Below are 15,332 nucleotides of genomic sequence, written 5' to 3'. Positions count from 1 at the left end.
GTATACTACCTCCAGGGCTAGAAAATAAGTGGATCTCAATTCCAGGGCATCCGCCAATGAAAAGCCTAGTGCCACCCGGTGCCAAGATCGATCAACGGGCACACGTCATCATTGGTCCGTAGAAATGTGGAGCTTCGGCCGAACAGCATTGATTGGTCAATGTGGAGTTAAAGATGACCTTGAACACTTAACTCCGGTCAGTCGATCTATGCTTACATCTCTCGGCAAACTTATGTATCCATAGATGTTTTGTTTTAATTCACAATCAAGCCTCTACGGGAGTGATGCCCATCCTAAGTCGTCAGACTGGCCTAATTCTCGTACCCATGCTTCCATATTGAAGTTAGGCTGAGTGATATCTTCAAACATGGCTGTGCCGTCAAACGGAATGTCGTCAGACATTGAAATGCCAGGTCCAGAGGTATATCCAAAGATCTCCGACCGCTGATCAGGAGATTGTTCAATTTGTGCCCCACTGGAAAACGGCGCGCTCATGAACGAAGCCGCAGCAAAGGGATTTGCCTCATAGGCAGCAGTTCCATGCCAACTGGGTCGAGCCTGAGCAGATGCTTGAATTTTCTGGTAGCATGCTTTCAGGATTCTTGAGCCCGGTTCTGCTAAAGAGACTCTCTCCTGTGCTAGTTCAAGGCGATGAATAGCTTTCCGGATTGCACGAAGGATCCCATGTAGTATATCCATATCTGCAGGCGGGTGTTCTAGAATTGTGACAGACAGAAATATGCCGGCCTCAAGGGTGTAAATACAGAGAGCGTAGATACTGGAATAACTGGTGGCCATGAGATGAAAAAGTTGTTCCTGCGCATCCAATGTCGCAAGAGCTGCTTGAGTTGCGGCGTGTCGACTGGCGGCGTGAGTTTTGGCGTGTGGCCTATGCAATGCCATGAGAAACGAGTTCGCCGCAGTCGATATTTGCTGACGCTGCTTGGATATATTGGGATAACTCGCATCCCATGATGTATCCGGATTTATCGGTCGGTGGACAGGTGGAAGATTGTTCAATAATGATATAATCTTGTCGTGAACGCCTTGAATCAAGGCATAATCTATGAAATTTTTCTTGTGGGCACCCAAAGACATTACTTCATGGGCTTGCTGACATATGGCGTATTGGAAAATATGTGGCGTAAAAGATGAGGGGGGCTCATGTGGAGCTAAAGTCATTGGTATCCTAGTTGATGGGTCGGCTGGTATATCACAATCCAACGGCGGATTGATTGTACAGTCACTGACATTGATAGAGCGTGGTCGGCCTAAAGAGAAGGCCATGTGACTACTCTCATTAGGATGGGAGGATTAGAGAAGAAGAAGAGGGACCTCACCTGTCCCAGGAGAACAACTTGATCCATAGCCTGCGTTTGTACTCGTCATACCACAGCTCGGTGAGGGTTTCCTCCAGTGTAGATCGTGGTGTTTGATAAACTTTGCTCTGCTGATGGAGGCCAAGGTCTTGGGCCTTTCTGGTTGGAGTGAGAAACTTGTCTACCTTTTGAATTACGCAGGGACTGACCTGATTGCGCTACCTAATGCATGCCATGCTTCTCTTCCACGGCTGCAATTTTTCAACCACAGTGCCCTCATAAGATCATTTTGCACAGCGGTTATCGTAGGGTCCAGCGCTCCCATTATGCGAGCGATATCAACTCCGCTCGTGGAGTACTTGCTGGAAAGATGATCACGCGCGGTGAAACTATCCACTCCTAGAGCACGGCTACAATTCGTTTCCGGCGAGAGAAACTGTAAAGAAACAGCAAAGACATGGAACAACAGTGCTGGGAAATGCAGAAGATCAGGTGGTAAATCAGGAGCCTGGCCATGTTCTGTCGAGTAATCGTTGAGAGAACACCAAGAATTGTAAAGTTTCTCGAAATAATATTGTTCCAGCACGGCAAAGTACCAATTGGCTTCGGTAAAATAAATGTCGATAAGTTCTCGCATCACTAGTCGAGGTGGTAACTTTGCGCAAATATCGCATAGTTCTTGCCTTGCAGTCTCAGGGAGGGGAATGCTGCGTTGGAATTTTATAGCCTGGATTCCTCTATCACCTTCCACCATCTGCTCCTACACTGTCAGCCACGAACTTGTCTCAAGTCATAAGATACAAACTGACCTCTTGCAGTTTGGACAAGTAGTTCCCGTCGCCGGTGTAAGCATATCCGATTTGGTCCCTCAACCGGTAATCTGTACCAAGTACCGAAGATTGGTCATCAATTGTTGAAGCCGGTGGGGTTTGCAATACGGGTATATGCCCCCCGAGAGTCACTTCTCTACCGGGACTTGGATAATCATAATTACACATAGTTGGAACATTTCTTCCAACGCAATGATTGCATGGTCGTTCACGATCGCACTACTTACAAGTTAGCAACCGCGCATATATCAAGTTGATTGGTCGCATGAAACCTTTTGTTTCCTGCGGCGACATTCTGTACATGCTGTTACGGGTCTTTTTCGAAAAGACATTGACTGGGTCTGCATTGCAGAAAGAATCCCGCTACACGGTAGTCAGTATGGCGAAGGGTTCGACTTCAAATTGGACGCCACCGGGAACTGTTTGTAGCTTAGTCACCACCCAAGCGCTGGAGATGCCAAGGCGAGTCCCACCCACGCGCACTCTTTCATCGCCTGCTGCATTCGATGTGCCCTTCCTCAATCGCAGTAGAGCCGGGCGCTCTTCAGGATACCGCTGTTCGTTCATTTTAGGTGTAGTGTTGAGACAGTATAAACACGTTCTCGCGCGAAGGTATTGATCAGAGCGATCCCGAGCTTTGGAGACTTGTACCGCTAGTTTTCAGGCAGAGGGTCCATCATAGGTAGGAGAGATCGCCCGGTCCTGTGGCAGTCTAGTGGCTTGTTTAGTATTGGATATGTTCGTAGGCGAAAGCCTTATCTGATTCGGCCAGTCATCCACGTGTGAATTGTTGAAGGGCATTTCTAGGCCCAAGTAGGCCATATTAGGGGTGTGGAGCAGAGAAAGTGAATGAAGTAGTAGGCATGGTTGTTGGTTTAACATATTCTTTTTTTATTCTCAGTTTTCTATATATTTTATCAACTCAGAGAGGATTTATTCATTCTAGCGTCTATTACTAAAGCTGAACTAGTTCTCTCCGAAAATCAAGGCCATTGAGCTTTGAATATCAGTATAAAGTTTTCGAGCTTCCAGCCGCTTGGCATGATATATCAAAAATATGGGGCTTTCTTTCCTGTTTCGGAATTCTGAAGATCGTTCTCGAAGCTTGAACTGCGCAAGTTGATCTGCACCCATGTAGATTTGAAAACTACAAGTAAACAAAAAGACACCGAAAACAAAAGATATTTCCAATATAGCTTCAAATTCCTCCAAGCTTCTGTCACAGTGAAGTTTGCTTCCTCGTGACAGCAATTCTCCCTAACCTTGTCAAATTTGTCCGGGTATGATAGGCCAAATCCTTCACTGTTTTCCCGGTTTGCCTCGTAGTTCATGGTGTAGCAAAGAGCGAGAATATCGTCAAATTTGGAACTGTAGTCACCATCGAATAAGGTGTTATACTGAGCTTTTAGCTCGTTGAGGTCAGAGGTGCAGGTTGGTGACAAGGTTGCATAAAAGGAGATAACAGAGTTTGACTCATCTTCCACCGTCTGCAATCTATCCAAAGAGGAAGTTTGGACGGCCGCAGCAAGAGTGAAAGACTGGCTGAGCAATGACACGAGTATGAAAAGCAAGGAATAAAGCATGATTGAATCTATCTCCGTTTTTTTTTTTGAAGAGTAATCAAAATAAAGGTTTTTGCCTCTGAAGGATGAGATTGGAATATAAGTATTTCAGGAGTCATTGATAAGCTCTCTAAGTGTTTTTGGCCAAGTGCTACTTTTCATGATCGCTTCTAATTTTGGCCAGAAATTTGGCCACGCCATCACTTCGGCCGATGACCCACACAAGCTTTGGCGCAACATCAGAACGTCGTTGATATATAGATCAAAGATTTCAGTAGACACAAAGATTTCGGCCGAAAATTAGAAGTGATCCATCGCCCACATGGAAATTACTGGCAAGAAATTCTCAATTATTTGGAGACTTGCGCCATGCCCAGACAAGGCCACGCAATATTCAATGGCTTGGAAGGACAGGCAACATTTTTATAAGGTATTCATTGAATTTTCCAAAATGGGGAAGTTATACTAAAAAGGTCAGCCATCTCCATATCTCAGCCGTTCTCTCGACAGACTTAAGCTCCGCTGCTCAGCACTAGAGCCCTACCTTATACCAGCTTGATGAGCACCTAGAATGCAGCGTGATCTCTTGCATTCCACTTTTCCGTCTGTCCCCGAGGAGTTCTCTTTGAAGTTTGAACGGGGAGATGATTGGTCGGGGATAGGTGATCCCAAATTGCGGAGAAAGCTGCAGAATAGGGTGAATCAGAGGGCCTATCGTACGTGTCATTCCATCTGTCTGAATGAACGATTCATATGTAGACAAATTGACTAACCCGACAATAGGAAAACGAAAGCTTGCTCAAAGTGATCAATCTACCGAATGTGGACTACTCTCACCACCCAACACCCGAAGCCAAGCAGAACGCCCAACAAGGTGGCTGTCTGTCAATGAAGCCGAATTTTTCTTAGAGCAATTCAGCAAATCCTCATTTGAGAATTACGCGCGAGGCTACCCTACAGCAGATCACCTAATAGTACTCACCAAGTTGAATGTATACCGCGCATTTATCCAAAATCTCTCCATTCTTGGGATAACACCTCACCGTGATTGGATATCGCGAAACACAACTTCCCCGTTCAATTTCCGCACACAAGAGCAGATCGATGACATGAAGCTGCCGGCCAGCCTACAACCGACGCAAATACAGTGCGAAATTCCCCATCATCCCTGGCTAGATTTTTTCCCGTTTCGCAGAATGCGTGACAACCTGATTTCTGCCCGTGATGAGCTAGATGAAGGTCAATTATGCCTCGATATCATGGGATTTTGGGATGTATCGGCGAAGAGCTGCAGTCTGCTGGTATGGGGGGAGCCTTCGGATCCGAAGAGTTGGGAGATTACAGAGGAATTCTTAAAGAAATGGCCGTGGGTGATGTGTGGACTGCCGGAGTTAATTGAATCTACAAATTATTGGCGGAGTATGCGAGGAGAGGAAATGATTTTTCGATATCTTTGAATTATTAACGACTATGGAAGCTTTTGCTGAACTATAAAATCATAGAATCATTCGCATAGAGGCAACACATAATAAACTCACATATCTTAAGAGTCCAAAACGTGACACTCTATAAGATGGAATAAACCATATCAATACAGGTCCGAGTGTTGCGGAAGACCTGAACATCCAGTCTCGATATGACGTTTGTGTGAGTGTTGTGGTGTCTGTAGCTGTTGTAGTGGCCTTGGCCCGTGACCCCGGGGCTCCCCGGCACCCAGTCCAGCTTATGTCATTATCAGGTGATCAGGTGCAGGTGCAAGTGCCAGGTGCAGGCCAGGTGCAGATGCCCGTGGAACTCCGAAGTGATCTTACATTTGTCCTCTGTCCATATTTCTATCCATGAATATGTTCTATATTAGCTGTGCTAGAGCACCTAATCCTTAAATAAATGCTGAAAATAAATCTATAGACCAGGTTTTCTTTGATCTGGAACTGTCGGAATGCCTCGGCCGACCGCCCGCCAAACGCCGATAGCCCGGGGATTGAAACGTCGCTCTTCATTCTATCATTTCTTAGCATGACTCCAACAAGATCGACAAAAACAAGCGGTCTAGCCTCACTAGCTTGTACCGAGTGCAGAAAACAGCATCTCAAATGTGACGCCAGCAAACCATCATGTTCGCGGTGTGTTCAAAATGGATTTCTCTGTCAATATCTACCCTCCCGGAGAGGCGGACGTAGGAAATCCCGACTTGAGAGTCCATATCAACGCCACCCGCAAACGCAGGTCAATGTCAATGTCAGTTCTCCTTATTCTTCATTGTAGTTCTTTACTAAATTAATCCTAGACCCGATACCAATCTGTTCCTGTTCTGCCAATAGCCCCTGCGCAGGCCACACCAGAGAATCCTTCGGTGCAGGCAGGCAGGCAAGCAGAACTCGATATTCCCACTGAGCCGGTCTCTTGGCCAGTGATGCTTGCGGGAAATGCTCCTGTTCAGCAACCCATAGAACCGGCAAGCAAATTGTCACTCCATGACGAGCGCCTGCCTCGGTTGTACTATGAAAACTTCCATGTCGCCCATCCGATCTTGGTGCCCAGCTCATTGTATCATGACCACAATTACCCTCACTTCTTACAGTTAGCTGTGCATTTTGTGGGCTCTCATTATATTGCGTCGATTCCGAGTCAGCCATACAAGGAACAAGTCATTGCTGAGCTGAAAACAAACCCTGATCGATCGGCTTCCATGGTCCAGGCTTGGCTACTATACTCCATTGCTCTGTACGCCCGCGATGAATGGGCTGAGGCACAAGATGCCCTCTCTCATAGTATCGATATTGCTTTGGAGCTTGGCATGAACCGTTGGTCATTCGCTTCATCCGCACACCCCGAAAGATCCCTTGAAGCCGAAAGTATGAGACGAACATGGTGGGAACTATACGTCACCGATATCTTCATGGCAGTCCCGCTCAAAACTACGACATTCAGATGTAGCAATGTGTCACCGGAAGTGGCCTTGCCGTGCGAAGAGTCGGCATATAATTGTGGAGGTGACATTCCCAAACCATGTATGATCCTCGAGTTCAAGCGGAGGATTCTCGCCGCAGAGGATACTGTCTTTTCATCCTTCAGCTACCGCATCGAGGCAACGACAATACTATGTCGAGTGCTTGTCCTGAACCGACTACGTGACTGTCACCGCGATCATCTCCAAGCTGTCGAAAATGCACTAGTGAGCTGGATCAACCACCTCCCGCCCAAAAAGCTCGACATTGTTGATTCATACGGCAATGTTGACGAAATGATGTTCCAAGCGCATTTGACAATAGCCTACGCCGCCATGCTCCTACATTTACCCCGAAGTGACCTTCCATCTGTATTGTCCCAGTCCCAACCAGATGATCGCTTCTGGCCTGGTCTCACTGGTCATCTCTCATCAACATTCACCCGTCTAGTCCATAGTATCAAAGCAACAGAGGCCTCGAGGCGGATCTCGGATTCCATATCTGTTTGTCCAAACGTCTCGAAGCACACCCCCTTCATCATCCCCGCCTTGGCCCTCTGTGGACTTATCCAGCTCGCCACGTCCACCAGTCATTCCGAAGAATGTTTCGACCATCACTGCAACCGTGTCACACTTATTCTAGGATGTCTCAAGAGCACCCAGCGGACATGGAAACTGGCCGAGTCCCTGTACCATGCTCTTCGATCTTCCGCAGCGGAAGTCTTGTCGGATTCGATGGAAAAATGGAATGCAGAACCACTCCATCGATTCACGTCGGCAGTCACAACGCCTAGTGACCAAGAAAGACTCGGCTCCAATGCCAATCCCGCCCCAGTCATGCCAGACGGACATGATTTCATGCCGCCAGAGTTTGCTCCAGCGTTCATCGATCCAACTTGTTACAATGCCTCATTTTTCAGCGCTCTTCCTGATTTTGATATTAATTAGATCGGTTATACACGGGCGGAAGTGTAGTAATTCAATATATGTTGCAAAACAAAGAACTTCTTACGCTCCTTTCATTTTTACCTCACGGTTTCTAATGCATGCATCAGCTGGACGCATCATGCAGCAAGCTGTGCATATGTATTGGTCCTCGATTGAGTAAATGCTAACGATACGTAATAATGATAGGGGTGAGATCCCCTTAAAAAGATACGTCAAACGCCGATTGAATGCTTTTGAGTCGCCGACGGTATTCCTGACATTTGATTGGCCCGTTGGGCTCCCCGGTGTTCCACTCGGGAGCCCACGTATAGCAACATCTTTTGTGCGATAACCGGGCATTTCTTGTGAACAGAAATAAGTACACCTTGTCATAGATAAAGACTGGTGTCTCGAAGTAACATCAGTGTTGCAAATGGTATCAATTGAATCTGGAGCTATATCCGAAAGTAGTTCGTGTTCTACAGTAAAAAGTTCGACAGCACGGAGTATAACCCCATACGATTTCACTCACAATCATACATCGGGAGATATGGCCAGGATACTCACCGACTATTCCTTCATTGGGTCTGCGTTGATTGATCAAATATCCGGTGATAACCGTCTATCTATCTACATTTGTTGTTAATGACATAGCGATCTACTTCGTGCTTAAATCGTTCACCGATGCATTGATCTACAAAGTCACCTTAGTGTGTACATCTATTGGACTACTTTTACATCATGAATCACACGGAAGTACTAGATGGTTGAACTGCAGCTGCATGCCTACGTCGGATGTTTTCCAATGGCGTTAGATGTGCAGATTTTGTCCTATCAACGAACGGCCTTTTGGATTAGAATTCAAAAACTCGAGAAAAATAAAAAAAGAATTGTCTACAAATCAAATACTAGAATTAAGAGCCTGGAAATTTTCTAGAGTATTTTAAGTGCTGCTTAATTCTTTATAGGGAAATACTAACAGTTGCAATGTGAAGAGAGCCGAGTTTTACGGATTCGAACATTCGAGCATTGTCAACATCTCATCCTTTATTGCTCAAGATAAATTAATCGTCATAAAGAATTACATTTCCAGGTCTCTGGTTATTCTCAGCTCAGACTATAATGGGTCTGGGGCGCTGGAACGCAAGGCATTGGATCAATCGGCGATTGAGATCCCTTAGTATAATTGAGATTGCACGGGGGAACTCAGGGGGAAGCAGATACGAATTGCTTCCGGAAATATCACTCATCCGTCAATCATCTTTATAAGTACTCATTATCTTCCAACAATATCCTTTTCCAACATCTCCAGATCTTCCATCCACCACAATGCCTGCTGTCATGCCCTTACTCCCGCTTGGTACCAGCCTATCACTCGGCAACAAGCACTACAACCCCCAGTACAGCCTAGATAATCTCATACAAGACATCAAGATTTACCTAGGTGAGAGCGGCGGTATTTCCTCCGCAGACGTGGACAACGAATACCTGATCTCGTTGGCACAAAAGTATATTTCTGATCCAAACGACTGGGCCCGCTTTTACTACAACGACACCAGCAAGAATTACACCCGAAATGCTATTGAAAACATCAACCAAAAAGCAAATATCGTGAGTTTTCTTCTTAATCATAGCTAGATCCTATCAAAGCTAGAGCCCAAGAATTAGAGATTAACACATCCCAGCTCCTCCTTGTATGGAACCCCGGGAAAGGCTCCCCTGTCCACGACCACGCCAATGCACACTGCATCATGAAGGTCTTAGCTGGCACACTACAGGAGACCATCTACAATGTCCCTGATCAGGACTCGGATCTTCATGGTCCCCTGGAAATCAAGTCTGATACAAGGCATACCATGAATGACGTTGCTTATATCTCGGATGATATCGGGCTACATCGCGTTCATAATCCGAGCAGTGACCATGTTGCTGTCTCTCTTCACTGTAAGTGCTTGACAGAATATTGAAATGGGAATTGTGTATTAATGTTTTCTTTCTAGTATATACCCCGCCCAATGCTGCCGATTACGGATATAATATCTACAACGAAGAGACAGGCAAAGCGAGCTTTGTAAATCAGGCTCAAGCCGTTCCTCATAAAGATTGAGGGTAAGACAAGACAAGGTGATCGCCTGTTTGATTTGATTTGTAATATTTTTCTTTCTTTTACATGAGCTGTTAGCCTGTCAGATACCATTATGTTCTTATTTCGCTCGGTGCTGGCGCTGGCGATGCTGTTTTGTTGATTTACTCAAGATTATGAAGTCCTTTGACATAGTTAATATATACTGATGAAAGGCCCAATTAAATAAATTTATGGCTCAGTAAGGACAGTTTAAGTTGACTGGTTATTTCATCATGTGGACTAAGATCATTATATAGCTTTAAATTCCGATCTGATAGACAAGACCTCTATTTTATAATTCGATGGATCATATGAGGCTCTTAGATCTATGAATCATTGTCTGACGTTTCGGGGTTCGGGCCTTCCGGGTTTTGCGGGCTTTGGACGCAACTCGGGTTTTAACTAAAGTAAACTATGTAAACTGGAGATCCTAGACTAGTCTATTAAACTGGTTGATGTAGACTTAGAAAGATTCAAATCTTCAGTTTAGCCATGTTCAGAGCTCGTTTCCCCCAGTACATAACAGCAAAGTCGGTCGCGGCCGTCACTTTACTAGGCGTTGGAGCTTATTATGCCGGATCACGTCTTACACCAACTGCCAATGCAAAGTCAAATGAGCCTCCCAAAGTCTTCTCGGGATTTGGATTTACCACCTTACGTTTGCAAAGCACGAAAGATGTAAACCACAACACGAAACGTCTCGTCTTCGAGTTTCCAGACCAGAACGCCATAAGTGGATTGTCACTGACTTGTATGGTCCCGAATTACAGACCAACTTCATGTTCTACTTATATACTAACATGTTACAGCGGCACTCCTCACCATATCCCGTCCTGAAGGGCGCTGGTTCCCCGTAATACGCCCATATACACCCATCAGCGATCTGAGTATGAGCAATATAACCCAAGCCCGACATAACAATAAATTAACAAACAACAGATCAAAAAGGCCAAATTGAACTCATGGTCAAGAAATACCCAAATGGCAAAGCGAGCGGCCACATCCATTCCCTCACCCCAGGAGACACCCTCACATTTGCAGCGGCAATCAAAGGGCACGCCTGGACACCGAACCAATCCCCGCAGGTATACCTCATAGCAGGCGGGGCTGGTATTACACCTATCTACCAGCTAGCACAGGGTATTCTCAATAATCCAGCCGACAAAACTAAAATCAACCTCGTTTTCGGCGTCAATACCGAGCAGGACCTGCTTCTACGAGAGGAGCTCGAGAGCTTTAAGAAGCGCTTCCCGGGTCGCTTTGACTATATTTACACAGTCAGTCACCCGGAGGGACAGGGACAGAACAATGGATTCAAGAAGGGATACATTACCGAGGAGCTGTTGCGGGATGTTGTGAAGGTCGATGGTGATACGAAGATCTTTGTTTGTGGACCTCCTGCTATGGAGAATTCGTTGGTTGGATCGCGATTCCAACCGGGTATTTTGGGTCGACTTGGGTTTATGAAGGGTCAGATTGTTAAGTTTTAGTTCATTACTCTTCGCGTTGTATATATATAGTGTATTATACTTCATATTTGAGACCAGGGATTTCAAACACCAGTAATATATACTTATATTGGATAAAGGACAGTATGATATGTAATTGAATTTAAGATTCAAACTATATACAGAGACATGAGTATCGTAAACGAAATGAAATAAGCCCCAAGGTGTATCCCATGTTTGGGTGTTACATTGAATTAAATATACAGAGACCAGGTTGAGCCTCAAAAGGAAAACAGTATGTAAACAATCCAGAGTCATGCAGAAACGTCACTCAGAGCAGTCTGAGGATATATATATGAAACAACGCCAGAGGGGTATGATATGCATGAAACGATCATGGCCAGAATGGTATTTACCAAATGGCCTCAGCTAATCCTCTCTTTTACTTTTTCTGTTGGTCCCCAGTAGTGCAAATTTGCAAGCCTGGTTTGGGGATGTTCGGGTAAAGATTCGAAACAACGCAAATGCAAAACGAGGCAAGATGTAATGCTAATCATGCAAGATTGAAAGCGAAAAAAGAGATATGCCAAAACATTCAAGACCGCCGGGTAGAAGCGAGGGGAATTCCCTCCTCGGAGGGAACGTGCTGGTAGCGAGCAGTACGGCGGTTGCGGATGAACCGCCAGAGGGCAAATCCACCTCCGCACATAGGGCCAGCTAAAAGCAGGAATAGGAGGAGACTACCGATTGTGCGAACAAGATCGTAGGCCTTGTAGACGGCCTTGGCGACCTCCTTCGCGTCGGCGTACTGGGCATTTGAGCGGTTGCCAGACGTACTGTCGCTGATAGATTCGGCTGCTTTGGCGCCACTTCCAGCGGAAGACGTTGAATCCGTGTTATCGTTGGCAGCGACCATAACTGCAGGATCATCAGGAGTAGGGCCGGAGCCGGAACCATTCCAGCCAGCAGTTTTCCAGTTGGGCGGAGTGCCAGTGCGCATGATCTTCGAAGTGTGCATGACATTGCCGTCGGCATCGATGGCCTCTGCGGAAACAAAGTCCATATAACCATCGGCGATGAACATGGTCTCGAAGTCGGTTTTGTTGGTAGTACCAATGAGCACGGACTCTTTGTGGTCGGAGCCCTGCGCGTAGAACTTCCACTGGACGACATCGGTAGCGCCGTTCCAACTAACGTAGATGACGGTCGTCGTGTCCTCGCTGTTAGTACCGTAGACGGATGCGACCAGGTCTGGAGGCGCAGTGGGGCGGCCGGTGAACTCGCCCTTGTAAGAGCGGTAGGTTGAGTACCGGTCTGATACAAACCGCGCGGTCATTAGAAGGTCGCCGTTCGGTGCGTGCTCGCTCGAATAACCGCGTTCGCTCCATCCGATAAAGACGTTGCCGTTGGGAAGGGCACGGGCGCTGCCACGGAGTCTGGTGAGACCGCTATCGGGGCGGTTAATCCGTTTGATCACCTTGGCAGTCATAGGGGTAACAGTTGTGTCTAGCTCGATGAACAAAACGGAAGAGGTCTTCTCGTCGTTGCCACGTTCGTCAGCAGCATTGTTCAGCAACGAAATAACGTGGTGAGTGCCGTCTGAAGAGACAAATTTGACATCGTGCTGCTTAGAGAAGGTGAAGTCCTGCTTAAAGTCGCTCTTCAATCCACCCAGGCGCCACACGATGTTTCCGTCATTGCCAGAAATCAAGTAAATGGTATCAGTGAACCGCAATGAGATCAAGTAATCACCGGCCTCGTTCTTGTCGACTGCATTGATATGTACGTAATCCCAACCGGGCGATCCAAGGGATTGATCCGAAGCATGGAACATATTGGACTCGTTCAGGGAAATCTTGTCGACTGAATCCCACTGGACCAGAACCTCGCTAGTTTCGACATCCACCTCGACAAACCCGCCAACCGTGACCCAACTCTCTTCCGTTGGGCGTTCGAAATCAGCCAGACTGATACTCTGGGCACGATATGTGCAAGCCAGGGCAGTCTTTCCACCGTCCATGATGTTGAATTCGTGCATGTTGAAGTCATGGATATTGCTAGGGGCCTGGACCTCTTTTTCCACCTCGTAATGGTTGTTCACAATCGCGCCGTGGCCCTTCTTGGAATCGTCATATTCCCATCCCACAATGAATGACAGGTGGGAGCTTTCATCAATGTTATGAACCGGCTTGAAATCGAAAACATTATGATTGTCGTACAAGAGCGATCCAGCCCAGATAAGGACCTGTTATGCCCGAAGCGAGTCAGCGGGTGCGTTTTTGACCGGGTTTTGGAGCCAAGACATACGCCATTGTCGTCATAAATGTAGGGACCGACTTGATATTGTTGATATTTCATGGTAGGTTGATCTGGCCTGATTTGCCCATATGGCGCAACGAACCAGTATCCGGGGGCCAGCCGGTCGCGGTCGAAGTATTCAATCTCCCATTTTAAGGCTCGGACTTCAGGTAGCTGGATTCTGGTGATTAGAATCACGCGATTCCAACAATGTCAAAGTTCACCCACCGTCACAAAAGACATCAAATCCGAGTCATGACGTTCTGCAACAGCATTACCTGAGAACAGGAGTAATGCAGCCCAAAACATGATTAACTTTTAAATAATAGCTAGGAAGATCAAATCTTCCTGAATGCAAAGAATGCAATAAAAAGTTTTTCTTAAAAAAAGGAATGAAGGGAAGCAAAGCAGATCACTACATAAGAACCAATGCCAGACACCAAAACATTCAAACGGTTGTCGTCAGTGGTATCAGTAAAGAGGGGGGGGGGGACGACAACGCTAGGCGATTAAGAGGATATAAAAGCCATTTAATTAAGTTAAAGCGGATAAAATCAAACAAAAATATAAAAAAATACCCTCTCCACGATAGAAGACAAGGAGAAGACAGAGAGGAAAGGCCTCGGGAGAAGCGCCGAGCAACGTAATGAGATTTCTTGGCATTTGCTTTGAGTGGAGAAGTATACATTTGAGAAAAAGTCTTCAATATGTGTTGTAGCTGTGGTTTCATTACCTTTTTCCCCCCTGACATGAACATGTATATCCATTCAACCTCCACTAGATCTGTGGCACGACCTACATGCCGAACTCCATTCTGCCTCAAACGCTGAGATTTTCTCCGATCATTTTTCCGATTTGAATGATAGAAGATCGTCCAGGGGAACGTCTTGGCATCCGAATGTGGTCGAGGATGGAGTCGTCAGGGGGTTTCTCCTGTTTCCACTCTATTAGACGTGATGATCAAAGGAAGATCCTTACGGAGTACATATAATTCTGTCCAAATATTTATAGTACACTCCGTTCAAACTCGACAGTTAAAATTGTCATCCACTGATGTACAATACTTACAATACTTTAACTCTGTAAGTACATACTCCTGTCTAACAGCGAATATTCACGTCAAATCTATCGCACAATTTAGTTTACGTTATCTGAGGCCTCACCTTTGATTTTTAGCCACAAAATGTACCTTGACCCCCCACGAACCACTTTTGCATTCTATGTTAGCTCCGGGGACGCGTACTCCTTGATGGGGATTCGGCTATAGTATAAGGCAAGTAAAGTAGTAAAATAGTATTTCCGCCGCCGCATTAAGAATCAAGCCCTCATTTCAAAATAGATCATTTATAGTTGTAGGGCTGGCGGCAGTTCCTGCCGACGCACATGCTTAAGATCCAGCCGGGATAGATTCGCCATGTGTAATTGCGCCCATGGCCAGCGCCCACGCAAGAGGGTTATACGAGGCGCCCTCGTATAAACCCCGCCAGCGGAACATTACTGACGCGGACGCCGCGCACGTCGCCCAATATAACCTAGGCGTGAAGGCAAGCCATGGGCTAGATCCCGCTAAAGGCCGAGCAGACCGTCGTTGTGGACACGCACGTGGGCGGAATCGCCTCCATCTACAGTAACACGCGAATAATTACTTCTAACTTTGGGGCATTTATGCCAAAAAAAGACAATCTGGGCGCATAAAAAGTCCTTCAATTGATCAGCTTGGTTCCATCACGCTCCTCTACATATCTTACGGTATTTTCGGACGTGTAAGAAATGGAAGTTTAAACCCCATCCCGTCCAACTGTTATAGATGGTCGAGCATGCTATGCAACCTTACCCTAAGTTCCCCTTTAACATCTATGCTATTAAGAGACTAAAA

At 46.2% G+C, this 15,332-nt stretch overlaps 8 protein-coding genes across 8 annotated transcripts; 5 read left to right on the top strand and 3 right to left on the bottom strand.

Moving 5' to 3' along the window:
* Positions 1–273: 273 nt before the first annotated feature.
* On the bottom strand, positions 274–2,716 carry N7479_010855 (fungal specific transcription factor domain-containing protein; the record flags this gene model as incomplete). The annotated part of the gene is made up of 6 exons (XM_057258546.1): positions 274–1,291; positions 1,341–1,478; positions 1,529–2,079; positions 2,129–2,199; positions 2,377–2,512; positions 2,558–2,716. 6 exons carry the CDS (start codon positions 2,714–2,716, stop codon positions 274–276), a joined length of 2,073 nt encoding a protein of 690 aa, XP_057106004.1.
* Positions 2,717–3,198: 482 nt separating this feature from the next.
* N7479_010854 (uncharacterized protein) lies at positions 3,199–3,732 on the bottom strand (the record flags this gene model as incomplete). Its single annotated transcript, XM_057258545.1, has 1 exon — positions 3,199–3,732. The coding sequence occupies one exon, from the start codon at positions 3,730–3,732 to the stop codon at positions 3,199–3,201; it is 534 nt and encodes a 177-aa protein (XP_057106003.1).
* Positions 3,733–4,282: 550 nt separating this feature from the next.
* N7479_010853 (bZIP transcription factor) lies at positions 4,283–5,168 on the top strand (the record flags this gene model as incomplete). The annotated part of the gene is made up of 2 exons (XM_057258544.1): positions 4,283–4,427; positions 4,495–5,168. 2 exons carry the CDS (start codon positions 4,283–4,285, stop codon positions 5,166–5,168), a joined length of 819 nt encoding a protein of 272 aa, XP_057106002.1.
* A 559-nt stretch (positions 5,169–5,727) lies between these two features.
* N7479_010852 (Zn(II)2Cys6 transcription factor) lies at positions 5,728–7,606 on the top strand (the record flags this gene model as incomplete). Its single annotated transcript, XM_057258543.1, has 2 exons — positions 5,728–5,949; positions 5,999–7,606. 2 exons carry the CDS (start codon positions 5,728–5,730, stop codon positions 7,604–7,606), a joined length of 1,830 nt encoding a protein of 609 aa, XP_057106001.1.
* Positions 7,607–8,914: 1,308 nt separating this feature from the next.
* Positions 8,915–9,692, top strand: N7479_010851 (Cysteine dioxygenase type I; the record flags this gene model as incomplete). Its single annotated transcript, XM_057258542.1, has 3 exons — positions 8,915–9,196; positions 9,220–9,529; positions 9,586–9,692. 3 exons carry the CDS (start codon positions 8,915–8,917, stop codon positions 9,690–9,692), a joined length of 699 nt encoding a protein of 232 aa, XP_057106000.1.
* A 480-nt stretch (positions 9,693–10,172) lies between these two features.
* N7479_010850 (cytochrome b5 reductase family protein) lies at positions 10,173–11,200 on the top strand (the record flags this gene model as incomplete). The annotated part of the gene is made up of 3 exons (XM_057258541.1): positions 10,173–10,461; positions 10,520–10,597; positions 10,650–11,200. Coding segments are annotated over 3 exons (918 nt in total), but the record flags the coding sequence as incomplete, so codon positions are not given.
* A 553-nt stretch (positions 11,201–11,753) lies between these two features.
* N7479_010849 (uncharacterized protein) lies at positions 11,754–13,765 on the bottom strand (the record flags this gene model as incomplete). The annotated part of the gene is made up of 3 exons (XM_057258540.1): positions 11,754–13,403; positions 13,466–13,630; positions 13,685–13,765. The coding sequence occupies 3 exons, from the start codon at positions 13,763–13,765 to the stop codon at positions 11,754–11,756; spliced, it is 1,896 nt and encodes a 631-aa protein (XP_057105998.1).
* Positions 13,766–14,886: 1,121 nt separating this feature from the next.
* On the top strand, positions 14,887–15,087 carry N7479_010848 (uncharacterized protein; the record flags this gene model as incomplete). The annotated part of the gene is made up of 1 exon (XM_057258539.1): positions 14,887–15,087. One exon carries the CDS (start codon positions 14,887–14,889, stop codon positions 15,085–15,087), a length of 201 nt encoding a protein of 66 aa, XP_057105997.1.
* Positions 15,088–15,332: the final 245 nt, after the last annotated feature.

Source organism: Penicillium vulpinum (assembly GCF_028829585.1).
Source record: "Penicillium vulpinum strain IBT 29486 chromosome Unknown utg000004l_segment0_segment0, whole genome shotgun sequence".
NCBI classification, from domain to species: domain Eukaryota; kingdom Fungi; phylum Ascomycota; class Eurotiomycetes; order Eurotiales; family Aspergillaceae; genus Penicillium; species Penicillium vulpinum.
The sequence above is the reverse complement of the archived record's forward strand: the minus strand, read 5'-3'. Positions and strand labels throughout refer to the sequence as shown.